General features: G+C 53.0%; 1 protein-coding gene across 4 annotated transcripts; it reads left to right on the top strand.

The window, feature by feature from the left end:
- Positions 1–128: 128 nt before the first annotated feature.
- klf8 (Kruppel like factor 8) lies at positions 129–27,309 on the top strand (the record flags this gene model as incomplete). 4 transcript variants are annotated; one of them, XM_078106948.1, is given in 4 exon segments in its annotated part: positions 129–682; positions 17,418–17,786; positions 26,199–26,468; positions 26,569–27,309. In XM_078106948.1, coding segments are annotated over 4 exon segments (1,038 nt in total). In that variant the 5' UTR covers positions 129–655.

Genomic DNA, 27,309 nt, shown 5'->3' with positions numbered 1-27,309 from the left:
AATTAGCCTACTGGCTGACGTCAGTAAGGTGCTTCTGTTCCACCACCATCTCGGAGCATTAAGCCGCTGCAACAACGCATCGATAGATCCGTGCAGCTAATAAATCCCCCCCCGCGATGCGATGTCAGTGGTCGGTGGTCCGGTGGTCGGCCCGGTGGCTGCGCTCCTCTGCAGGGCTGCAGGGCTGCGCAGCTCATGACTGACGGAGAGATGAGGGGTGGGGACGCAGGGTGGGGTCACGAGCAGGGAGAGGCGGAGGAGGAAAAAGGCAGAGAGAGAGAGCCCAGCCCTTGAATACACGGCAACAACACCGCCGTCAGAGAGACAGAGACACAGAGACACACAGACTCCGAGAGACCGGCTGTTTTTTGGGGGGAGCAACGGGAGCCTTCGACGCTGCGGATATGAACTGAAAAGCAACACTGGAAGAGGCAGGGATCGTGTTTCCTGGACCCCCCCCCGCCCCCCTCCCTGGATTTGACTGTGAAAAGGTGGAAAACTAGCCCCTCAACCCTCCAAAACACCCCCCCCCCCCCTATCTCCCTCCCTCCACCAGTTCGTATTCAGATAGAGCTACACCCAAAAGCCCCCGACCGAACCCCCTCCTGCTCTTGCTGCTCCACCCCTCCGCCGCTGCACCGCTCCGGCAACCGAGATGCACACGGAGACCCGTAACAAGAAAGTAAGTGCACGTCAATGCAATGACCGAATGTGGACGATCGGCGTGCACGCGGGCCGAGTTGTCAGCGCCACATGTGCCGAATGTGGATGTTACCTCGTATCCTTGGAGACGGGCAGTTTATTTTACAATTGATGGGCAGAGTTTGGCCACATTGTTGCATTTTAAGAAACACGTCATTTCCAGTGTCAACACGGACCCCCCCCCCCTCCCTGCGTGTGTCCGTGCGTCTCTCTGCGTGCGCGTGTTTGCGCGTTCGTGTGCGCGAGGTTAGTTCAGGTTCAATTGGAAACGCCGTGTGATCTCTGACAGCCAGGAAGGGAAACGGAAGGCACGGAGCGGCAGCTTGCAGGACACCATCTTAGCTTTTAAAGGGCCAGCAGCCTCTCATCGAAACACGCGGGCGCGTGCACACGCGTGCACACGCACGCACGCACGGACGCTCGCGCGCGCGCGCACTCTGAACCCTGGGAGGCAGCCTCCGCCAACGACGCGCGGTGACGTCACGGAGGTGCCGGGTGAATAAAAGGGGTCGAAGCGGGACGCGGCATCCATCCAGCGGACGCGCGTTTCTGTCTGTTTATTAGCGGAAGATGCTGGAGACAGTTGAGTGCGCACGTTTCCACCTCCTCAATACAATGAGTGAACTTTGACCTGCGTATGTGCATGGGTGGCACATTGAATTTAATATTTAGCTCAGTCCGATCTTCACCCTGAGGGCCACAATCATCTTTATGTATTATCACATTGTTTTATTGTTCGGATGAAGGGCAGGACAAAGCCCACCAAATGCTCTCAAATGTTTCCAACCAACAGTAACTAAATCCCCTTTTTTTTGGAAGCTGGAAACTGAGAATATTGAACACTCCGTTCAAAAATATTTTGAACGACGTGATTGAGAAATTGATTCCCTGGGATTTTGTTTTAGACTCCACTGCAGCAAATCTGAACTTTGTTTAACATATTGAGAATCGATTGCAGTCGTGGTTTGCGTACTGTGTAGAACCATTGCGTTTCTTAATATTGCATTCTCCATTTTGTAGTTGACTTATTATGTGTTATTTTTTTGTGCACCCCATTAACCATATTTGGACTGACGAGAAGAGACTTTGACTCTGTAAATGTTCTCCGTTTATTGAGGGAATAATTCAAGAAGCCGTTTTCTCACGCTGGCTTTGAACTTGAATTGCTAGCTACGCTAACGAGGACAACGCTAACAACTTTGTCAGTGTTAACGCCACTTAGTTTCCTCCTCTCTTCAGTGTCTTTTCTGCCCCACTTCAAGGTGGATTAGCGCATGCTAGCGGGTTAGCATGCCCCCCCCTGAGTGAGTGTCTGTAAAATGTGTGAGGAAGGTCAAAGCGTTTCAGGCGGAAAGGGCGAACGTATGACTTGACCACTCAAGGGAGGCTTTTTCATCTCGACTCCGCGCAGAGGAAACCGCAACGTTGTGAGCCGCTTCGCCGGCGTTTTTAAACAAAGCAACCGCTGTTAATCATCAGTCAGCGTGCAATGCCGTTGTTGTCATTACTCCCGCTGAATACAGTTGGAATCAAATAGGACATTTGTGACTAAAGCTACCGGCGAGAAAACGAGGTTCAGGAAAAGTGTCACTGACTATTTATGTGTGTCCACCGCAAATAGACTCCTCATTGACGCTCCGTCGGCATTACTTATAAAACTGTCCACGGACGCCAAACCAATAGATGGCTTTTTGTGACTATTTGTGAGGTCCGACTTCCTGTCAGGTCCCGTTGTATTTTGTTAGTATTGGATCTGTGTGTCAAGTTGCAACAAAAAAAAAAAGCATTGAAAGTGTGAAGAGTCTTGTTTCCCATTTTTCTGTTTGTGTCACTGTTCTCTCTCGCTGTTATTGGGTCTAATTATCCTCAGGTCCTTCCCCAGACTACTGCCGCGACGTCTCCTTTTGAAGCTGAAAGAGTTTCTGTTTGTTTTGAACAAACCAGAAACACAAAGAAATCACTTTCATGAGAGAATTTTCCTCTTTGCTCCAGAAGCTCTTTGCTGAGTCCAGAGAAATACACCTTCAATGTGTCACCTTCAATCACATTGTGGTTACTTTAAGTTATGTGGTGCACCACGTACGGACAAACCCGTGTAAAATAGTGCAAACTGCAGCAGCTTAGATGGGGAGGATTGACCTCAAAGTAGCAGAAGAGATATGCCTTTAATCGCTTTGTAATTGAGACGTTCACGAAGCGCTCCGTCTTTGGTGCTTTCTGTTTTTTTCACTGTCACCCTTCGACCCAGATAGATGTTCAGCGTCGCCGCGGGAGCGGAAATCAATTTCCTCTCGTCCCACTGAAGTCTGTGCCGTAATGGTGGTGTAGTTAACCAAGAGCAGGGCACTGCTTCTGCACCACAGAGGCACAACAACTGAGCATCTGTGTGTGTGTGTGTGTGTGTGTGTGTGTGTGTGTGTGTGATCAGCTGGGCGGTAGACGTGAGCGCAGGGTCAGCTGTACATTCCTGGGCAGGGCATCAGCAGGAAAGATCCCTTCATGAATACAAAGTCTGTGTGTGTGTGGGGGGGGGTTGGAGCTGATGCCTCGCTGTAGGCAATGATTAACTATGCTGAACAAAGTTTGAGCAAACAACTGAGATACTGGAGTCTATGCGGAAGGAAATCTCCTGGGCTCTGCTGAGTGAAGTGAAACGCGTTAAAGCTGCATTCCCCCGAGTGTCCACCGGGGGTCCCATTGAAGTCTATGGGAAAGCACAGACTTCTCTTTTCATTTATTCCCTCAGTTAACATGACTTTAACACTCCCCCGTTGACCCCCCCCAGTGCGTGATTTAGTCGTCTTTGTGCTCCCTGGTTCGACGTGCAAGAATACTTTTTGCAGGTACAGCTATGAATGCTGGATGACACCATCCTGAATATCGACATATGCTAATCAAGGTTTTAGATTACCGCGTACTATGATTTAATACCCAGTCAGGAGGCGTGACACCCGCTCTGATTACCTCTCCTGGTTAGTTAAATCGATAAACAACACCCTAAGAACACATGGGACGCTTCCACGTCACAGAGGCGCGCGGCCCGGTTTCCGTGACGCCGCTGCTGGCTTTACGTTGCGCCTCGCACATTCCTCCACGTTCGATCACGTGACGAAAACCAACCCGATGAGACTTGTGGAAGGAGAACGCATCAGAGTGAACCATTAGTCACCTCTACCTTTTGTGTGTTGTTGTCATCGGTGCACGGCAGTGCGGTAAACCGGTTCCCTCTAAACCGTTACCGATCGCGCCTCTCAGCTGGGGCGCAACCACGCACATGTCATGTTTCACAGTCATTAACGCAGAATCAGGGGCGCAGAATCAGGCGTGACGTGACGGGATTCAACAAAGACCACTACCGTTAGAAGAAGTGGGTGCACGGAGAAGTACATCACAGTGCCCCCGATCCCCGGAGGGGAACCCGCCACGTGTCGCGCGCCGTAAATTGGTTCCTGGTAATGGTATTAAATGTCCAGAGGTGCGTTTGTGATGTAGAGGCCTCCTGTGACCCGGAGATCAGGAGTCTTCGCCGGCGGCGCTCAGGGCGCCGCTAGTAAGCCAACTGTAAGTGTTTTCCCGGCTACGCAGGAGGTGGCTCACTGCGCTCGAGCTGCACAATAAGCTCCTCGATCGACCACATTAAAGGGACGAGTGGTTGACGGACATGTTTTTTCCCTCTGCACGTTGCCCTGCAGAAGCCTCAATGTGTGTGTGTGTGTGTGTGTGTGTGTGTGTGTCGGGTGGTGAACCAAACCAGCCGGCTACACGAGCGCGTGCTGCCACAGAAGAGGGGAAGAAACGAGCGGGAGGAACGAGCTAGACGCGGCGTTGAGGGATGCACCGCGCTCACGAGGGGGCCATCACAGGGGTCGCCGCCGGCGGGTGGCGTCGGGGTCGGGGGTCATTCAATCCGGCGGAAATCCCTGAGGATTAATGGGAAGCAGCAAGTCTGCGGAGCAGGAGGGAGGCAAACGTCAGAGATGCTTTTCATCAGCCACCAAATCTACTGCAGGGCGGCGAGAGACGGCACGCTATGCATCTGCATTGATTTTAAATGGAGGCCCAGAGTCGTGATCCCGACGCCTTTGTCAAAGTGTTGGACCTCACTAATGCTCTCGTGGCGTAATGGGAGAAAATCCCCCCGCGGCCCCGGTTCCAAAGTCTCGAGCAAAGCCTGAAAACCAGAGAAGCGGAGGCGGCTGAAGCAGATTAGTGCCCACGGTTGGCCGCGTGGTTTGAAGTGACCACGTCGGTTCCAGCACGTGAGACGGGTCCCATTGCGCTTCCTTCGGTACCCGTCGCGTGAGGGGAAGCTGCGTGCGGCTACAGCTAGTCGACTAATCGTCCGTTTTTATTCATAGTCGATTAGTCGTTTATTTTCAACACATTGAACGCCAGATTTAAAGCGCTGCTTCTGTGTGATTATCTGATCAATTAAACACACCTTCAATTAGGAGGACGCTGCTTGTGTCCCTGGAGGGGCTTGGATCCTGCTTTGGGTTACGCCGCCTGAATGAATGCAGGAGACCAGGTTTGTGTTGTGGATGACACATCTGGATGCTGATTGGTCCCCCACCTCGTCTGCATTGTTCAGCTTGTTGCTGATTGTCTGCAGCGTCTGAAGGAGGGTTAACGTTGCCCTTGATTCAGCAGAGCAGTGCAGGAGTGTGTGTGTGTGTGTGTCGGGGGGGGGTGGGGTTGTTGGTGGAGTCACAGTTACTGTGTTTGCTGGGCGGCCTCGCTCAGGCTGGCCTGCCCCAGGGCTTTAGCGCTATTTATAGAGACATAGCACCGCTCATGTGGCGAAGGCGGAGAGGATGATGATTCTTCTTCTTCTTCTCCATAATTCTACCGTTGAGTTCAATGTCCGAAGCATGAAAAGCTCTCCCGAGGAGCGCAGGTGCGCCGACACGTCTCACCACGGAATACAATTCGCCAGCGCCTTTCCGAGATGCGGCTGGGATTCCTCCGCTGGGTCGCGGGCCCCTCTGGAATCCGCTTGGACGGGCGGTTTTCGGGGGGGGGATCCTGCGCGAGTCGTGATGGCAGATCGCGGCTCCTTTTCTCTCCGGGGGGGGGCCTCCTCCCGTCCTACTCGTTTTTCCGTTTTTCTCTCTGGGGAAACGCAGCGCATTGGTATCGGCGGCGGTTTTGATGTCTCATCCGGTCGATCTCTCGACACGACGAGAAAAAGCAGAAGGGTGACGGAGGAGAGAGAGGGAGGGAGGAAAGGTGGTGGTGATGGAGTGACACTGCACTCTTGTTTACACACACACACACACACACACACACACACACACTGAGTTCCTTGGAACAGCTCGGCCGGCCCAGCAGCCATCTGTGTTGACAATACATTGAAGTGACAGTTCAACTCTGTCCGTCTTAATGTGCCGGTCTGTCATCCGTGAATGTGTTTTTAGAGATTCTGGCGACGCCACGTCTCCACCCCCCCCCCACCCCCACCCACCCCGGTTGTCCTCCTGATTCACACCGAAACAAACAGGAAACCTGCAGCACGTCTCCTGGAGAAGATGGGGAGCATTTTGAGGTTCAAAGTAGAATCTGTTGTGTTCTTTCTCGGTGTACACGGTTCATTAAATTAAAGAACGCAATAACAGTTCAGTGATTTAATAATGGTGCAACTTGTGGCACACAAGCGGACACAAACGCGCCGTCAGTGCCGGCTGCCGAAAGGCGACTGGCTCTCCGTGAATGGACGGAGATCAGGTGAAACCGGCCTGCTGGTTCCTCTGTTGGCCCGTCCGACCGGTCCAGACGCCCGTCCGGCGTACGTGTATTAGCTGACATTAGTTAAATGTCCCACCCGTCTGTGCGAATGTGCCTGTTTGGCGTCATCGGCGGCAGCGCCTGTCAGAAGCTCATCGATTCAGCATCGGCGGTGACTGAAAAGCACACACAAGGCACACAATACAAAAGCTACACAGTGGCATAATAACAGGACAAACCCAGTCAGGTAATTGTTTTTTAAGTCATCTTGTGATCCTGTGAAACTCAAGGTGTGTGTGTGTGTGTTGCCTCCGGGGAACGCGGCGGCGTGCACGTGTTCCCCCCGAGCGGGGCGCGTCCAGGTTGACGGTCCGGGCCTCCCGACTCCCGTTTTTTCGCTCCGAGCGCCTCGCCGGATGACTTCAATTACCCGAAGCTAATTGCTGCGGCTGTTTGTAGAAGCTAAAAAGCGCGGCGAGTCACAGCTGCAGATTCGCCATCCGACCTTTTGCTGCGCTCACGCGGCGCCTGCTGACCAACTGTGAGCCGGGACGGTTTTTGGACCACACCCGTGAAAGAAAAGTTGAAACATTAGAACTCCTGTAGAAGTGTAAGCCGGGAATTTGTAAAATACGTGCGGGGTGAACCGGAGATCAAGAGGCCTTCACTTCTGCAGCTGCAGAGAAGCTCCGGTACTGAACGTCCAGGAGAGAGAATGTGTGTGTGTGTGTGTGTGTGTGCACGCCTGTGTGACTGTGAATTATGTGAATGAGTGTGTGAGTTGTGGTCATGGGAGGGTGCAGAGGGGGTGGGGACTGAGTGTGTGTGTGTGTGTGTGTGACACAAGCGCACTGGCAGGCAGCAAACATTCTCAGGAGAAGAATGTGTGTGTGTGTGTGTGTGTGTGTGTGTGTGCGAGGATATTGGCCGTGTCACCTCAGATTAGGCCTTGATGCCGTGGCGGCGGTGGTGGAGGGTGACCCCCCTACCAACCACGCCACCGTCATTAAGGGGGGGGGGTAAGAATCCCGTAGCCATAGCAACCACGTTCTCGCTGCCAAAACCTGCCACAGTGAAAGGAAGAGGGTGGGCGGGGGGGGGGACTGAAGGAGGAGGGGGCTGGGAGGTGGTTGAGGTGGGGTGGGGGGGGGGGGGGAGGGTGTCTGACACGTGTGTGTGTGTGTGTGTGTGTGTGTGTGTGTGTGTGTGTGTGTGTGTGTGTGTGTGCGTGGTGACAGACAGAGAATGATGGTGAAGAGAGTGAGACGATCAGATAATGAGGTCAGGTTGAACACACACGCACAGACACACACACACACACACACACGCACACACCTTTTCCTTGGAAAGGGTTCAAATATATTGAGTGTTTATTGGAGCCACTTTGGATTTTCAAATAGGAAATGGAGACAGGATCAAACGAAAGGTCACCTAATCATCATCATCATCATCATCATGATCATCATGTGACCGTAGTAGGTTTCTGTTAAAGGATCATTTATTGTCATTATGCAACGACGGATCACACATCAAAATGCAATTTGTAACTGAATAAATAGTAAATGCAAGACAAGCAAAACAAAAACAGAAGGGGGTTCTTGTTATTTGCATTAGCATGAATGTAAACAGCTGCATTAAACAACAACTGATGTTACTTTACATCCACTGTGACTGTGATTTGGGTACCAAGCCTCATGATTTGAACACTGTAGACAAAACTTCTCCACCGACGTCACTGTTGAACTCTTAAAACCCCCTAAACGGACAGCTAGCAGCTAGCGGCTAACTGCTACTGTCACTCAAAGCCACACGAGTGTTTTACTTGAAATGAATTGCTCTGTGTTTCCATAACTCAGAGGTACGAGTGACGGACGAAGCTGGTGTGTTGGACCCCGAGGCTTCGGCGCCTCTCGGGTCCTGGGGGTCACTTCTTACGCACAACGTCACGTGACTTTTACGGCCGGCAGGGAACTACAGAGCCGGTTTGTGGTAACTGACTGGACTGATTGGGGAAATGAAAACCGGTGGAGGTCAGGAGGTCGAGAGGCCGGTGGAAACCCCTCGCAGGCAAGAAGGGAAGCGATCCGAGAGGACGGGACGCAGGATGAACACAACACAGGAGCGGGCCGGGCTACGACGACGGGGTCTTCTTCAGCTTGTCATTGCGGGGGTCCGGCCGTCGCTTCCCTATGACCCCGTCAGTGTGCTGGCGTGTCATGTCTGTATGTGTATTTAACTTCGAGTGCACTGACTTTGTCTGGTGTGTGTTCGTGTGGATAAAGCGGGCGTGTTGCGTGGCGGCGGCTGCAGCTCTGCGTCAAACAGGGAGTGGTGTGATAACAGCCAGGAAGTGTCTCTCTCTCTCTCTCTCTCTCTCTCTCCCTCCACCAGCCAGATGGAGGCTGGATTCACAAGGAATGGCTAAAATAATCTGAAGCCGTTGCACGCGGTCTCACAGAGATCTTCGCACATTCGGCCGGTTGCCAGCGCGAAGCAATCAGACGCGGTCTGAAGCTATTTGAGCCCCTCGGGCCAAGGACGCGCCGGACAGGAGACGCCGATCAGCTGAGGACGACTCGCTCGCTCTCCCTCTGTCGGTGTAGATCCGTGATCCAAGTGGCGGGATAATGAATAAGGAAGCGTGGAAAGATCTTGCATTCTGCTCTGGAAAGGTTCATTCGGGTTTTTAAGAAAAGGAATAAATATCACAGAGAACGGAGCTCGTAGTTATTTACAAGACGAGAAGAACGTTCCACTAAATAAATCCAAAAAGTGTCTTAACAATTTCAAACAAATGATGGGAATAATCAAATAGATCACGTTGTGAAAGCAAACCAAAGTGCTTCATTTTAAAAATAGGAGCATTTATGTCAATTAATAAAAAGGCAAACTAGATAAAAATATGTGCAGCATGAACACACAGCGCAGCGGCTTTTCTTTGCTTTCTATCTTCACATTTCTTCCTGATTTTCCCCAAATACAGCCATAGTTTTGTTAGTTTTAGAATTGATTATTCCTGATTAGATGATTCCTGAAGTTTTTGCCTTCGCACAGTTATTCATTATGTCCATTTTGCATCAAGAAGACAAACATTGAAATGGACCCGGAGGAAGCTGGATTCAGAATGTGCAGGTGAAGAGAAACACGGCAGTCTGTTAACGGCAAAGAGAACAAGCAGCAAAGTGCTAAAAGCTTCGGCAACCCAGAGGACAAAACGAAGGGGAGGAAAAAGAAAAGCCAAATTAACACAATTTATTTGTCAGCATGAATCATCATAAAGTCGCTCAGTGGTTTTTTTTTGGCAACGTGAGTGAAAATAAATGAATTTCACACCACTTGATGTACACGCAAAGCCAAATGTCCTTTCAGTTCCTTTCGTCTCTCCATCTTAAAACTCCTGTAACTTCTCCTTTCTTTCTCTCTCTGCACGTAGAAGCACAATAGTGTGCACCTCACAGCCAGACTTACAACGAAGGCTCACGCACACGCTTTACCCTGCTTTACACATACGTATTAAAGATAAAAACCACTGTACAATGGAGTTATAAATACATACAGTATAGGATTCAGTACAGTATGTTTATGTACATCTTTCTCATTGAATTGAATGAGAAAATGTGTCAACTTTTACTGGTACTGTATATAAATATGTATATATATTTATTTTATTTGTTGCTTTGACTCTTTGACCCTCGAATCACTTAGAATAAAGAAAATATGAATATGATAAGAAACACAGGCTGAATGAAACTCCTTTTAAAGTGTATAATCATCTCACGTATGGTACTGCGTTTCACAATCGTGGCGTTTCAATACTTCTGCTTTTATTTTCTGTGAATTGTCACTTCGCCGCCTATAGCGAGTCCGTCTCACGGAGGCTCGGCGCGTTTTGTCCTTTCCGTGTGTGTGGGATCCCGAGGATTAGCGTCCCCTTGTTCCTCCGGCGAGGATCAGAGCCGCTCCGGCCCCAGAACTTCCTGCCGAACCTCCGGCGGAGGAGGCCCCGTTTTGGGCTGTTTCCTCCCTTGCCCCCCCCCCCCGCCGTGGTCTCTGTTTGTGCTCCCCGGACCCTGTCCCTTTAAGGGGCGGTGGTCCGTCCTCGGCTGCCAGAGGGGTGGAGGCAGTGCAGCTTGTCAGGGAGTGGTTGGTTTGGGGCCGGAGATAAGTTTGTCCTCTCTGTCCCCGTGCAAAGTCAAAGTGGACGCGTGCTGTGTGTGGGGCGGGGGGGGGGGGGGGGGCTCTATCAGCATCATGACCACCACGTTAGTATTGGTTCATGTTGACCGCGGGTTGTGAAGAGGAGGAGGAGGGAGGAGGAAGAACACGTGTGGGCTCCCGGCTGTGTCCCTCCTCTCTTGTGTGTTTTTATTTCACTGACTGAATCTGTGTATTTTAGTTTTCTCCTCTCCGCCTCGTCCCAGTCCTCTTTCATCTCCATTTTCTTTGGATATTTCTCTGGAGTTTTGCGGGACAATGAAGAGATTTCTATGGTCGGCACGGCGAGCCGCAGCTCGGCGCTCCAATGCAAAATAAACATACGAAGGACGAAGCATTCAAGGCTGAGAACGCGTGAAAATCCCAGCTCTGTTCAGCCCAGAACACCTTCTCATCAGATATTTTCTGAAGCGGCAGCACTCGGCAGTGCAGGTTGTCACTGGCAACCGGTTCTGAGAAATTTTGGCCTTTGTGGCAACCTCTTAATTCCCAGCAGACAAATCGCATTTGTGATATTTGCTGAATTAGGAATATTCATAAATTCCAAAGAGGTCAGAAGCCGCTGAAGCTGCCAAGGCGTCAAATGAACTGATCTGTCAGCATCACGAAAGAACGGGCAAATTTATTGACCTGACAAGGAAGCAGCGTGGAGCCGAAGGGAAAAGGTCTTGAGGGGCCTGTCACCTCATACGTACTCGCCGCGCCGCACTGATCACCGTGTAAGGTGAGTCGAGACCGCCTCCACGCTTCCACTGTCGCCAACATCGAGCTGAAGCTCCGTTGCCTGGCAACCGCTTTCAAAAGGTGGTCGTCGGACCCTGCACAGCGTTCGGACAGAACTGTGCAAAAATATTTGTAAAAATGCCAAATTCCCGTGACAGATTCCCCTGAGGAGGAATTGTAATAAGGTTGCCGATGCTTTGGGGGTATTTAACTATCACGGTAGTTAATCACGGTAACGTACCACCAAAGCCTCACAGTCTACGTGGTTTTTTTTGGTTTTGTTTATCAAATGACGAGTGCAAACCACCCAGGCCCGCCCTACACACACACACACACACACACACACAAGCCTCCTTCCCTAAGAGAGTCATCTCTACTGTGTGTGTGTGTTTGTAACTCCAGTTACAGGAGTTGTGCAATGTTTCGACCCCTTAACTAAAATCCAATGGGAACTGACCTCCTGAACTCCCAACTTATTTGCTGCTCCTCGTTCTCCCTTCCTCCTCTCTCTCTCTTTCTCTCTCCTCCTCCGGCCCTCCCGACCTGCACCTCAAACCTTCTTGTCTGAAAGTAGACGGCTGGCTTTGGGTGTTTGGTGCGTTGTCATTTCTCCCTTTGATACCCAGCCAATCAAAAAGGAAAGTGCCTCAAAGCTGCGTTCTCTGTAGTGACCAGCAGGGGGCGACTCCTCTGCTCCCATAGACGTCTATGAGGAAATGACTCTACTTCTCTGTAGTGACCAGCAGGGGGCGACTCCTCTGCTCCCATAGACGTCTATGAGAAAATGACTCCACTTCTGTCTTGATTTATTCCCTCAGTAAACATTGTAAACACGAGTTTATGGTCCCAATCTCTAGTTTCAATACAGCATGATGCTCATTTGTTGAAAGAAGGTTGGTTTGGATTGGTTGGGTTGGTTTAGGGCGGGGCTACCATGTCATGTGACAGGTCTCCACCATAGAGGTTTACATCATTTCTACGTCACTCCTCCTCAATCCAAATGGCCAAACTCAAGGTTTGAAAACATCAGTCGACCAACCATGTTGTCATGAGGACCACGTTGACTTCTTTTACAGAGTCACCGTCGGTACCTTCTGGTCCCCCGTTTAACGGGTGTGTTAGTTTGTGCTGCAGCCTGGAACCTTTTCTTTGGAATAAACACCAAAAGAAAGCTTTTTCATGCTAATTATCTTACTATTGGTCGATCGGCAACCAATTCAAGACTCCAGCGCTTGTCCCTTTATTCGCTCCTCCCCCTGAAATATGTCCAAATAATTCCAAAGATGCCATGAAATCTATAAAGATGCATAAACTCTCCTCCGTGACCGGCGCTGTGTCGGCTTTTGCATTCACCACGGAGACAAATTTGCCGTTTAATAGCTCGGCGCTGCCGACGGCGTGTCGGCGGTTGGGATTTTTGACGCCGCCACAAACACGGCGCTGTGAGCGGGAGACGACATCGTTTAGGTTATTCCTCCCCCGATTGGTGCTTTTGGATTAATGCTGCCGATGGCTGCGGGTACAACCGGACACGAACCGTCTACTTGGACCCTGTGATGACATGAACAGAGTGTGGCTGACTGGGGCAATCCCCCCTCCCCCCTACTCGACACACACACACACACACACACACAGGCCCGGGGTGTTGGAGGGAGGCAGCACTGACCCAGATAGTGTCTCGGTCCCACCCTCTCTCTCTCGCTCTCTCTCACTAGCGCTGAACAGCAATGTGCTGACTTTTTATTTCCCGCTGAGTCTTCGTATAAATGCTTGAAAATGTAAAAACGATGCGTCAAAAGGTCCAGGAGTCGTAATGGTACATTTACCGCCAGCTGGTTAAATGAAAACACACAATGTTCTCCGAGACCAGTGTGACCAAGCGCTCGAATGTCGGGCCGGCGTATCGTTAAAGAAAAGGTGGAACTAGTAGCGGTTGGGCGATAAACTGTCATGTGACCTCATGTAGACGCTGGTTGGTCTTCTTCTCATGTGTGTTTGCGTTGCTTCTTAATGCACCACACAGGTTTCATATGGGGGAATAAAGTGTCCAAATCAGTTTGGCTCATTTTTAACCACGGACCTTATCTCAGACAACCGGAAAACACACGCTTCCTTGTGTCAAAGAAGTAAACATGAGACGTGATTAGAGTATCCGGGGGGCAGATTGGCATGAAAGCTAATCAGAAAACAGACAGGAGCTCAAAGAGGCTCGTTTGACTGGTGCCTGATTCCAAGTGGATTCCGTCTGAATGCAGGAAGTTCATCCAGCTCGCCGGGGGCCCCGTGGGGCGCGGGGAGGGACGGTTGGTTTGAGGACAACGTGAGGGACCAGCCTGACGGACTGGTTGTCCTGAGCGGGTGTGAATGTCGGGGGGGGGGGGCGGAGAGCGTTCGCTTCGCTCGCTCGCTCAGCCTTCGCCGGGGTTAAAAATAGATTCCTTAAAACGTGGGCACGTTGGCCTGTTTGGAAGAGCAGGCGCGGATCGTCCGGCTGCGGAACGAAGGCGGTGCGAGCGGCCGATGACATCACCGAGGTCGCGCGACTAAACTAAACGCTCCATCGACGCCGCAAAGGTTTGATAATGCAGTTAAACCCCCCCCCCCCCAACTCTGCTGCGTTGCGTTTGATGCTCCGTCCGCTGATTATGTCCTCAAAGGGGTCCGGCCCTCTCTCCCCCCCCCCACCCTGACTTCCTGTGGTGGGATCAGAGGCTGACGGGGTCACACCCACCCACCCCACCCTTCTCTATTCCAGGAACTCCACCCTGCCGCCCCCTCCTCCACACACACACACACTCTTGTCACTGCTCATGTACAACATGCACACTCGCTTAGTCTCCTACTATCACTACTCATTAGTGCTGCTTTCTCCACACGCACACGCACACGCACACACTCGCCCTGCAGATGTGGATCAAGTGGGATTTGCTAAAGATTCTGTTCGCCCCGGTTCCTTTGGGCGTGGCGTGAACGCCGCAGCTCGACTGCAGGAAGTTTAGACGACCCCGGCGCGTTTCCGCGGTGATTTACTGCCTGCGTGGCTTTCCGTCCAGCTCGAGCTCCCTTTAGATTCAAACGAACGCAGCGAAACCACATCGCGAGTCGGGTTGGACCCAACGAGAGCGCCCAAAGAGTTTGAGGCCTTTTTCCCCCCCCCCCGTCAGAGCAGGGCGCCCGAAAGCCTCCGCTTGGGTTCTGCCCTTCAGCCGTGTGCCGTCCGCAAACCTTCGGCTTCTTCCGCCAGACAAAAACAAATCCTCCCTCCCCCGGACGGGCCGACTCTCACCTAGAAATGTTAACAAGGAGGGGATCCCAAACAGAGGAGCTGCTTTGTGTCATGCCCGGGTCGTTTCTCGCTAAACACTTCCCCCAAAAGCAAAGCCGGCCCGCTGAGCGGACAACATTTCCCCCCCCGTTGGGTGGATTTACAACCTGACGAGCCCTTTAGAAGAAAGGTGACGAGGATGTTTGGCTGTTGATGGAGAGACGTTTTTGTCCGTAGGGCTCAATGGGCCGGTTCGACGAGGCAATAAGTGGCTCGTTATCGGATGACGCGGAGGCCGAGCGAACAACGGACGAAGCCACGACAAGAAAACAATTCATCGTGACAATATGACTTCTGCTTTAAGGCGCTTTACCAGAGCACTCTTGATTCCAGATGTTTCGTTGACATTCGTTCCGTACATTATGTCAATTCTCATGCTGACCTCATCTACTCTTTGCGTAAGTTCGTGTTTCGCTGCACATTTTCTTCCTCTGAAACCAAAGCGGCAGCTGACGGGAAGTGATGGTTCACCAAAGCCCGGCAGGTTAAAAAGGTCCACAAACAAATATGCTTTTACTTCAAATTAAATTACGATTTTGTGATTCTTCCAGAAATAAATAGAATGTGACGTTTTTTTTCTTCAGAAATGTTGCTGGTTTGTCACGTTGGTTCTGACCTAAAACTAGAGACCGGGACCGGCTCATGTTTACAACGCGAGGGAATAAATAAAAGAGAGACTTTCTGTGTAGAAATCAAAATGTGCTCCTAACAGCCATCAATGGCGCGGCGTTATGTAGCATGGAGCAAATTATTTACGAGAAGCCGGAGAAATAAAGAGAAAAGTAAAGTAAAAACGGCTTTACAAATGAGTTTGGGGTCTTTTCAGAGCCGGTAGTGAGGGGTTGCCAGTTGGGGGAGGGAGTTCGGGGGGGGGGGGGGGAGAAGGTGTGGCATTGAGCTGCCTTCACCTTTGTTTGGAGACACAGAGGGGGCTCTGTCCCATCACAATGGGCCTGAGAGACCAGTGTGTGCGTGTGTGTGCGCATGTGTGTGTGTGTGTGCGTGCGTGTGTGAGTGGGAGGAGTTGCGCGGGCAGCCACACCCCGGCTGATTGGCTGCTGCCACACCTCAGGCTGGAATCCGCTGGGTCACGTGGTCACATGGTGGCCTGCAACAGACTTTGGGCTGACCTGGATTTGGCTCGGCGGCGCTTCTCTCTGCACCGGATTCCCCCTAAAGAAAGAAAAGGGTCCATTTCCAGCTCGATGAACGAAGTTACAGTGAGTATATTTACCCGAGGACTGAATACGCAACTCGGCCTTCAATGCCTTCAAATATGTGAGGAGCTGTTAATGACGCTGCTATTAATGCGGATGTCACACTCTTTGTGTTCCCACTATAAGCAGATCTCGTTTTGTGTATTTGAGCCTCTGTCTCGCCGCGAGGAAGCGGGTGTGAAGTCACTTCCTGTCTGCTTCTTTGCCCACACAAGGTGACGCGATTTGAAAATGAAACCAAAACTGCGTCAAAGACTCAAAGAGATGCCAAACTTTCCATTTCGTCTCAACCGTATTATAAAGTCGGCCCGTTTGAAGAGGAAGGAAACTTGTCAGAAGGGAAGTCATCTTCCACCCGCGGAGCGTGTAGATCGGCAGCGTTCAAAGCGAGGGTCGCGGCCCTCTGGCGGGGTCAGCGGAAAACTGACAGAGACGGACAGACCCGCTCCCGTCCTCCGTCTGACGCATCTGCGTTTTTGTTCCCGTGGCGATTCAATCGCAACTCCTCCGGGTTCAATAAAAGGCCAAACGCGCCACCCGAGCCCGCGTCACTGATAGCGGCAGCGCTCAGGTTATCACGCGTGGCGTTCAGCTGAAACGCCGCCGGCGGTCGAGGTAGATGATCTACTCAACCGCTCTAAACACCCCCGCCCCCCCCCCCCCTCGCTGATGGTTCATCTATTACCACGTTGCTTTGCCGTCTCAGCGGCAGCTCAGACGGCGCAGAGACGCGAGCGAGAGGAAGTGGACACGCAGGGAAAATGGAGGCCCGAGGAGAAGAGACGGGGTGTGTGCAGCGCGGGAAGTGTGCGTGCGCGTTGTGCACTCCCCACACCTCTCTCTCTCTCTCGCTCTCTCCTCTGTGTGTGTGTGTGTCTCTCGCTCAGCTTCCACAGAAGGGTGTGTCCGCCTGCCGGCTGTGAAAAGGAGGGAGGGGTCAGTCGGCGGCTACTCCTCCCTGCTCTCTCTGTTATTTCTCTCTCGCTCTCATTCCCTCACTGGCAGCCGCAGGATCGGGCCTTTGTCTCTCGGGCCTCCCCGGCCTCTCGTTGCCTTTTCACTATTTCTATTTTCCGGGTTTGTTTTTTGCATGATGTGTGTGTGTTGCGTCCCCCCTCCTCCCCCGGGGGATTTGTGAGAGAGGGTTTTTTTTTTTTTTTTTTTTTCTTTAGCCGGCGTTGAGATCCGGAGGTAATTTCTCCCTCCTCCAAACTCCGTAATGCCGTTTCCTGTCTTACTTCCTCTCCTACCTGTCTTCCTTTTCGCATTTTCCTCCCCGCTGCCCACTTCACCCCTCATTCCTTCTCCAGATTCCTCCCCCCATCACCCCCCCCCCCTCCCCCCTGTCCTGGAAGTTTGGGCCTTTTTTCTTCTTCTCACCCTTCGCTCTCCTTGTGTTTCTCTGCCATTTCTCCCCCACCCCCCTCTTCTCCTCTCCTCTCCTCGACCACCCACTCAATCACCTCCTCTTCTTCCTCCACTTCTCACCTTCCTCTCCTCTTCCTCCCCAGTGCCAGTCGACCCCTAAGCAGAAGAAGAGTGCGGTCGGCGCCCCGAAGAAGCTGAGGAGCGCGGCCAAGCAGAGCGCCCGGAGCCAACAGCCGCCGCCATCGCCGCCGGCAGCCCGGGAAGAGGAAGAGGAAGAGGAGGAGGAGGAGGAGGAGGCGGAGGAAGAGGGGGAGGAGCCGGCGACCAGGCCTCGGCCGCCGCAGGAAGCGGAGCGGGAGGGAGAGGCGGGCGAGGAGGAGCGGCAGGAAGTGGCGACGCAGTCCGTGAAGAAGAGGAAGACGAAGAAGAAGAAGGAGGAGGAAGAGGAGGAGAGCGGGACAGCCATGCCCTCCGTACAGGTCAAACCCGAGCCGGAGGAGATGGAGTGCACGGTGAGAAGGGGGGAGGGGGGGTAATGATTAATTGATGAGAAGAGGGCGGAGGTTTGGACGCACGGATGGAGGAGAGTCCGCTGGGTTTGATTGGGTCGAGTCAGCGGGTGGCGAAGGATTTATGGTTGCTGACCTCAGATCTGTTCCCTGCATTTGTAAAGATGAACTCATGGTCACAGCAGCGTCGTCGTGGTCGTGGTCGTGGTCGTTGTCCGTGTTCTCGACTCTTAACTTTACCGTTTCCCTGTTAACAAATGTCCCATTCAGCGCTCCACTGGACTAAGCTCCGCCCTCTCTGTGTCACTCCTGGTCGTGAAACAAAAAAACGACGGCGGCGGTGGGAAAGGAGAAATGTGTGGCTCGAAACTGTAGACATCAAACCGACAGCGAGTGTTTACAGCCGCCGTGGAAGCCCGTTTAAGGCCTTTGGGGGGTCCAGCGTCTACGCTTTGACGTCGCTCTTCGTCGACTGTGTGTCAGATGTCAGATCAGCAAACTAACTGGACGTGTAGTCGGTTGTTTACAGATGGACTTTAAATCCTGCTCACGCTCGAGATGCTCCGGTGTTTAGACTGAAGAGAAGTTCATCTGAGGGCCCCATCGTGCCTCCACCTGTCCCTCCGTACAACACGACTGCTCACCTTGGACTCCACTTGTGTCCAAATGTCTTATTATAAGGACTCGCCGGCTGTCGCCCTCGGACCCGTCAGATGAAGGGCGATAGATTGGCGGGCCGGAGCCCAGGACGAGGGAGGGATGGGTGATCCGTAGATGGAGCGAAGGGGGCGCGACGGGTGGAGGGTCGACCCGGCGAGGTGCCTATCGGGAGGGCGGCGTGCTCGGCGGCGGTTATGATGTTGGATAACTCGTGAGCTCGTGAGGGGGTCAGAGGTCACAGCAGAGCTGCCGTGTTTGAGGGGGGGGGGGGGGGGGGGCAGTTTTTATTTCTCAGCGTCGAGCTGTTTTCAGTCGGGTTTATTCGATCAAGGCTTTAAATCGTGGCGGGACGAGGCGCCGCAAACAACTGAAAGACGGCGTAGTTGTCGCGTCCCACCCGCTCCGTGAAGTCATCGCGCTTCCTGCATGTCTTCGCTCAATGGTTTCTGTCGGCGTTTAGCAGATGAACTCTTTTGCATCATTTGCAGCTGCGTTTTGGACACTTTTTAAAATGTTACAGCTGTTTTGTTTTTATTTTAGATGAATCTCCCAAACAGTCAGAAGCATAAAACCAGCTTATTTGTTTAGTTTTTTCCCTGAATTAAGAGACCTAAAAGCTCGCGGCGCTTCGTTCTGAACCTCTAACATTTGGACTGCGTGTTCTACCTTTTGAAACGTTCACGTCATCAGTCGTCAGATTATTTAATCCGGCTTTCGTCTAACCCAAAAGGTCACGCCAGGTTCCCGGAGGCGTGCTTGGCGATGCGCGTTGACCCGGGCCGGCCTCGTGGCTCTCAGAGCAGCCCGACTTGTCCGCCGGACCAGTCGCTGCTTTTAATTGCGATTTGGGACACAATGTTTTTTGGCCGCCATCTAAATATAAACCATCGGGCGTGTGTGTGTGTGTGTGTGTGTGTGTGTGCGTGCGTGGCGCCGGGGGCAGGTTCACAGGCGCGGGCGTGTTGCTACACCTTTGACATTTCCAGCTTCATTGTGGGTTTGACGGATAGCTGCACGCAGCCGGTCATTATCAGCGAGGGTACGGAAACAAAAGGGCGTGAGCGGTAACGATAAGGCGAGGCCCGCGCCGGAGTCACGCGCACGCCGCCAGGTTGACGCGGCCTGGATGCAGAGGAAGGAGGGAAGGGTGTCGTCGGTCGGGACGGGTGGAGCAAGGGCTGGCAATGGAAGGAAGAGAAGATAGGGAGGGGAAACAATTTGGTCGGGCGGAGGCAAGTGAGAAAAGAGCGAGGGAAGAGAGACCTGGGTGGAGACAGAGGTGGAGACAGAGGTGGAGAGGGTGTGGACGGGTCAGATAAGGGAAGGCGGAGGCGCAGGAGGGGCGACCGTCCATTTTTACCTCCTCTGTGTGTTTTTGCAGCACAGAGGCTCGAGCCGCAGCCATTAGCGACGCGAGGAAAGCTAACCGCGCTTTTAATGAGGCCGAGGGCCAAGTTGTGTCTGTGGCCACGCGATCAATGGAAAAGGTCAATGGGGTTTATTGTTTTTTGGGGAGATCAACTAGAACACACAGCTAGCAGGATCCAAACCACTAGATGCTTTATTCCTCTGCATATATATATATATATATATATATATATAGATTAATTAACCAGTTTGGGGGCCACTGGGCCACAGTCTCTGGATTGACTGATCCGGGATGGAGGATATTGATTACATGAAAACACATTCCTGCAATTTGACTGCATCAATTAAGAGATAATGTCTTTTTAGAGCACCTACAGTTCACAGTACGACTCATAAATGTGTCTTACATGTTTTGTTTGTTCTATTTACTTCATCTGAAACACCCTCAGTCTTCCATCAAAATACTGAAGTTTAAAGTTTCATCATGTGGCCACATAGGTGTTCATTGAGCGAGTAAACATCGGCGGGGGGGGGGGGGGGGGGGGTTGTTGTTGTTGTTGCAGATGAACACCTGCTGATAGAAAATCAACTCCTGACCGATTTAAAAAAAAGAAGCTCTTATAGTTCGGGGGGGAAAAGTGAGAGAATTGTGTCGGCGCGTCCTCGTGAAGAGGGTGAGGGGCCGGGAGTCGGGGGAGGGGTCTGCTAGAGCCCCATGTGTGTGAGGGCGTTGTGGCATGGTGTGGTTTGGGTTAGTGGAGGGTGGGGGCTGGGTGCAGCACTATTGCGTAAGGGATCATTAAGCAGAGGGCGTGTGCTTGTGTGCGTGTGTGTGTGTGTGTGTGTGTTGACCACGCCTCTGTGTTTCCTGTCCAGAGATAACGTCCCCGGGACGCCGGTCCTCCTGGGACTCGCTCCTCCTGGGAGCCGCCGGCGACTAAAGACGAGATGTGAAACAAACAAACAAACATGAACTCGACTCAGCACTTTGTAATCTATCGGAAGGCGGGAAGCTGGACGTCGGTGTTCTATCACGATGAGGGCTGGTTTAAAACGCTGGACGACAACGATGCTTTTCTCCCGTCCTCGACTTTGTTTTTCGGCCGTTTTTGGCGCCGACCCTCCCTGAATGCCGTCGCCTTCCCGCCTGCCGCGACTTCTCCGTGTCAGTGACCCTGCTGCTTCACCCGTGGGTGTTAGTTTTGTGGTTACTGATTCAAAGACACGTTGCCCGTTGAGGAGAGGTGGAGACGAAGAGGACGCACAGGGGAGACGAGTGAACGGGGGTTGTTGAGCCGCACAAGTTAAGTGGTGTTTGTCAGCTGTGGCAGAGGGAGGTCAAAGGTCATTGTTGTGGCTTTCCAGCCAAATAAACCATTTCTTTCGCAACATCTCTTCTTATTTTTTTTTCACACTTTATGCGACCTCATCTGGTCATCGTTCTTCTTCTACTTTCTCTTTCAAACTCTCTCTCTCGCTCTCTCTCGCTGTCTCTCGCCCTAATAGGATATGTCGAGGGAGGCTCTGCTTCCGCTCGCCCCATCGCCATGGCAACCGCGGCTCTGGCGGGAGTTGCCGAAAAGACTGTGTAGCCTGACCCCGCCCCTGCTCCCCACCCTCCCTCCTTCCTCACTCCTCCTCTTCCTCCTCCACCTTTCCAAACCAGCTCCACCCTCCTCACGCCCCCCCCCTCTTTCTAACTGGCTGCTTCAGCCAAAGACGAACACACACAGACACACACACACAAACAAACACACACTCTGAATACCTGCCAGCACAACACGGTGAATGGGCCTGTAATCTCTCTCTCTCTCTCACACACATATACACACAAACACACAGTGAGGCCCTCTGTGCGTGTGTGTGTGTGTGTGTCACTGATGTATGCACATAAACAAGTCAGTTGTCCTCCAGTAAACAGGGGCACTCATGCACAAAGACAGGCCACAGCACGCACACACACACACACACACACAGTGACACTCATGTACACACTCCATTACTCCTTGTGTGTGTGTGTGTGTGTGTGTGTGTGTGTGAGAGAGGTTAGAGGCCTTCTTGCTGTGCTTTTGCCAGGAGGGGTTTTGCTAGCATGATTGTGAGTCAGTGTGTGTGTGTGTTTGTTTGTGTGTTGAGCATTCAATCCATTCAAAGGACAGCACATTCACAATTTTCGGATGCAGAGAGAGAGGTGTGTGTGTGTGTGTGTGTGTGTTGGAGGGGGGGGGGGGGGGGGGGGCGCAGTGCAGATATTGGACTGATGCAGCTCCCTCTGCTGGTGCAACGTGATGATGTCATCGTTGGCAGCCAACATCCTCCACAGTGGAGCTCCCAGGAAGATAAAGGGGAGAGACAGTCACCAGGCGCGGTCGGGGCGGGAGGCAGAAACGACTCCGGTCGCGTTCAAGGTGACAGAATGAAAGCGCGTTTCAGTCCAATTGGTGGTCCGAGGGGGGGGGGGGGGGGTGGGCTCGTGATATAACGGTACTGTGAATCTGCGCTTCCATGCATCGTTTTGTGTAGGAATGCGTTTGGAGTGCGGCGAGACAAATCCACCAACTGTGTGTTTTCCGGTCCGGTGTGACGCCCTCTGTGACAAACCTTAGTGGGGTTGCAAGTTTTTACCGCCGGGACGGCTGAGCCGAGTGCTTTTCAAGAAAAAAAGTACTTTTAATTCATTTTGCGGGGACAAAGCACACCAACCAACAGTGAGCCAGAGGAGGACAGAGAGGCCAATTTCCCTCCGCTGTTCTTTTCATTTATTAAAATCCCTCTTTGTCCTCGTTTCACAGCCAGATGCAACAAGTTCAGGCCCCCGTGATCGTTCTTGGGTCTTTGGGCAAAACGGAATGTCCCCCCCCACCCCCCCCCTCGCTCGACGGTCGAGCCGAGCGGCCCGTAAGCCCGAGCCGAGCGGCACCAGGAACGCCTCATTGCGCCCCGGCCGGCCCGTGACAGATTGAGCTCGCTAACCACGAGGCGAACGCGCGTTGCATAAATAGACCTCCGGGGCCCGTCGGCGGGATCCGCTCCACACTCAGACCCCATGTTAACCTCTGCACCTCTGCGGCGGATTCGCCTTTTCATTTGGGAAAGTTGCATGTTCGAGCTGCACAGAGTGAGGCCGTCCTGTGCGAGGCGGGTGGGGTTGGGGGGGCGAGTTGCTAAGAGCCCAGGACATCAACACGGGTCACTGCTATTGGGTAACATCGGGGCTGCGAGTCAGGTGGCTGAACCGGAGCGAGGCGAGGAGAGACGGAGAGGACGGGCTTGCAGTGCTGGTGCCGTTTGGGGTTTCCTTAGGTGGGTCAGGCTGTAAGGGGGCGGAGCTGCTTGTGTGTGTGTGTGTGTGTGTGTGTGTGTGTGTGTGTGTGTGCGCGAGCGCAGGGGGCGGGGCTTGGTGCTCCTCGGTTAACATCCCTCCCCCAGCTGTTGTTTTTGCCCTCTATCTTCATTACATCGGCCTTCACACTCCTCCACGTGGGATGTTAAGGACGGGCACATGCAAAACAAGCGCACCTGCTTCGCCCCCCCCCCCCCCCTCCCCCCCAAGTAGACCTGAAAGGACCTGCATTAAGTAGTGTTGCTGACAGACGACACCGGAGGTCCACTCTCCTCACATCTCGCTCGCTCTCTCTTCTTCTATCAACTCGACTGGTCTCGATGCCTAAACTCCACTTTGTTAACGTCACGCCCCCCCCCCCCCTCCAAAATAAATGCCACTGTGAAACTGCCCCTTCAACGGTCGCAGGGCTGTTTGGGTCCCCTGTGGACTCACTCCGGGCTTCTGGTCCCACGTGGAGCAAACGTCTGTTGCTCGTTTCCTCTGGCAGCACCTGGTCATCCACTTTAACTTATTTCCCCCCCCAAACACGCTTGAATGAACGGAAAGGAGCTGCTCCCCTTCTGCACGCCAGTAGGAAGTCCTTCCTCAGGAGGAGGAGGAGGAACCACTGCCCACGTACTGAAACCGAACCTGGACCGTGGTTTGGATGGACAGAGTAATAAGTGATTAGACGTCTTGTCCGTCGCTGGTTGGTCGCGTCGCCGGTCATATATTCGGCCATATTACGCGTCAGCTGTTAACTGTCGCCTCTCTGATGAAAGCACGACAACTACAGATCCGTCCACTTCTTTCTCTTCCCACATTACGTCCCCCCCCCCCCCCCCGTCCTTCTCACTGCTGCGGCGGCGCTCGTCGCTTCATTCAAGTCGGGGATCACATGAATTAATTGCGAGGCGACGACTGGGTGACCCATTTTAGTGCGGCAGCACCGAGAAACGTGTCTGTACCTCGGCTGAGTTTTTTTTTTTATTTTTTATCCCTGTTGCATCCAGACCCAATAAACGTTGGGTTTATTGTTTTAAGGTGTCCCGGCTCCTGTACTTATTTTATGACCCCCCCCGGGGATCAGCGCTAATCACAAAATATGCTTCGTCCTCTCAATTTTGGCCTCTTTTTGCTCTTTGAGGAGATGCCGACTCAGAGATGTTGGTCTGTTCAGCTTCCACATCACGTCTGCACCTTTTCTATTTGGGCCGGACTATTTCTCTTAAAGTCGCCATTAGATGATGCCTCATTTGCATATTCAGACACCATCTTAATGACAGCGATCAGCTGGTGAGGTTTTAAATCAATATTTATTAGTTTGTGTTTTTCCCCTTGAAATCCACATAAAGGGAAATTGTGATGGAATCATCCGACTACATTTGCTTTTTACTTCCCACCCAGAAGTTTCTCCTTTTAATTCGTCATCTTTCTTCCTCATTCTGGCTCGCCGGTCGCACAGCTTTTCTCCCCCCCTCTTCCTCTCCTTTTGGGGATTTTTGAGTCGCTCGTCTAATCTGTGGAAAGGGGGCAAAAAAAGAGGAGCGAGGGCAGAGAGTGGAAAAACACAGGAGACTGGGTGGAGAGCGGCAGGCGGCGAGGGACGAGAGGGCGAGGTGGGAGGGCACAGGGGTGTGGCTGATGTGAGGGGCGAGGGATGCTGGAGGGGGGTGGGGGGGGGGGGGGGGGAGAAAGGTGAGAAAAGGTCGCCGTCACCAGAGAGGGAGAGAGAGAGAGAGAGAGAAACCGAAGGGGGACGGAGAGACGAACGGACTGGGAGGGGAAGGAGTTGCTGGTGGGTGGGGAACGAGTGGAAAAACATGGAGTCAGCTGATAGCTCCCAGTTTCCATGGCAACACTAGGCCTTTCCCACCCACACTCTCTTGTCTCTCTCCACTTCTTTCACACTTCATTTTTTTTCTTCTTCTGTTTTTCTGGCTGTGTCTATAATCACGTTACGGCCATGCGTCCCTGTTACCCCCCCCTCTTCGCCTCCTTTCGCCCCCTCGCTGCCTCCTTCTCCGTAAAAATTCCTCCTCCCCGGGTTCTGCACTCGTTTGTTTTGTGTCGTCGGCGGCTCCTTCTCTCCTTTCCTTGAATCCCTCCTCACCTCAGCCCGGCCTGATGTTCGCGGGCCTTGTTGAAGAGAAGCGACCTTAGACGCACGCCGGTCGGGGCGCGAGGTCCGCCTCTTTTTGCTTTACTTCGCTCTCCCTGACCGACCGTCCCGGGAACACGCACGTCCCGCGTTTGGGCCCGCGGGCTCAATGTGCAACGGCGGTCAGATGGGTGGTTAACCAACCCTTAATATTTGCACACGGCCCGGGGGGCCTCCAGCTGAACTGTTTGACCCGATAAAGGGCGTAGCGGACCCTCCTCCCGCTCGCCCTCACCCGGAGCTGGACGGAGTCCAAGAAGGGATGGACTCCAACTCCACCCCCCCTCTCCCCACACTCTCTCTCTCTCTCTCTCTTTCCTTTTTACTCCCTCTCTCCTAATCAGTACCAGTCTCTCTCCATACCCAGCCTCTCTCTCCCCCCCCCCCTCCCCCCCTCCCCCGTGAGTCCCACACAGCAGCCATTGTTCCCGGTGCGTTCCAGCTACACGGCAGCTGAGCCCTTGGTGGCTGCAGAGGCGAGCGAACTAGGGGGGCTGTGTTAAAAAAGGACCCGACGCAGGTCACAGGAACGCAAACTTTCCAAACTCATCTTCAGTTCGGGGATATTCAGGACGTCAAGTCGTACTTTTCCTCCGTAGAAATTCTCACGTTGATGCTCATGTCCCCGATAAGTCAAACCAACGTGATTATTGCCGTGTTTCATCATAGCTCTGAACACTACATTTACCCATGAGCCTCAGCAGCCGTCGTCACCATGGAGGCGACGGTGGCGTGGTGAGATTCTGAATTGTCAGCCGAGTATTGAACCGTGTTCTTCACATCGTCCGTATAAAAACGCCGGATGAGACACTTGAAGTCCACTTGCGTTTCAGAGAATCACAATGACGTCGTTGCTCTTCCGGGGACCTTTGCCTGAAACGTCTCTCATGTCTTCCTCCAGCAGGCCGACGTCGGGGACGACTGCTCGCAGCCGACGGACCTCAAGGTGAAGACGGAGCCGGCGTGCAAGACGGAGCCGTCCTCTCCGGAGCCGCGCCCGGCCGAGGACCAGACGGAGCCCGTCGACCTGTCGCTCCACAAGCCGCGCTCCTCCTCGCTCCCCGCCTCCACCATGGGCCTCGCGGTCAACCCCGCCCCCAGCGGCGTCATGACCCAGCCCGGCCTGTCGGCCACCCCGGTCCCCTCTGCCATGCAGTCCATCGGCTCCATGGTAACGATGACCGCCCACATTGGCACGCTGAACTCCGAGAGGGCGTCATGGCAACTAATCACGACCCCACCCCCACCCCCCTCGCCATCTTTCCTTCTAGGTCCTCTCCCCGGGCTCCATCTTGGCCACTCAAGGTGCCGGGGGCCAGCAGATCCTCCACGTCATCCACACCATCCCCTCGGTCAGCATGCCCAGCAAGGTGGGCCAGCTCCAGACCATCCCCGTGGTGGTGCAGTCTCTGCCCGTTGTCTACACCACCATGTCCACTGACGGCGTCGCCACGGCGGCCATTACCGTGCCTCTCATAGGGAGCGACGGGCGCTCAGAAGGATCCGGTGAGTGGCGCGCCGAAAAAGCCTGTCGGACACCGTGGGATTGTAGACTGGGCTCCATGTGGCCATCAGCTTTCTTTCCTCTGTTAGAACGCAGATTATTGAGATTTCTAGTGATCGGAACGGATATTTCGTCGTAATCTTTCTTTCCTTCCAGCTTCTTCGCGGTAGGACCTCACTTGCATGTTTGTTTTGAAGCTCTAACAGTAGCTGTCACTCGTACCGGAGCACGGTGCGCCTCTCCACTGAGACAGTGGCGTGTTTAACTCGACGGCTTGTCTTTGTTATTCCCGAAACGCCACCCGCCAACGATTGATAGTCATGTCTAAAACGAGGAAACTTGTCAAAATATTCCATATGTTGCGGAACAAATATTCGCGCCTGTCATCGTCTCAACAGCCGATTCGAGTATCTAGATCAGCGATGTCAAACTCATTTCAGGTGCTGCCCGCTTTGATCGAAAGGGCGCCGTTGAGATCACGGGGGAGGCGCGGCGCTGGCGATCCGGC

The sequence above is a fragment of the Gasterosteus aculeatus genome, chromosome 7, assembly GCF_964276395.1.
Source record: "Gasterosteus aculeatus chromosome 7, fGasAcu3.hap1.1, whole genome shotgun sequence".
NCBI lineage: Eukaryota > Metazoa > Chordata > Actinopteri > Perciformes > Gasterosteidae > Gasterosteus > Gasterosteus aculeatus.
The sequence above is the reverse complement of the archived record's forward strand: the minus strand, read 5'-3'. Positions and strand labels throughout refer to the sequence as shown.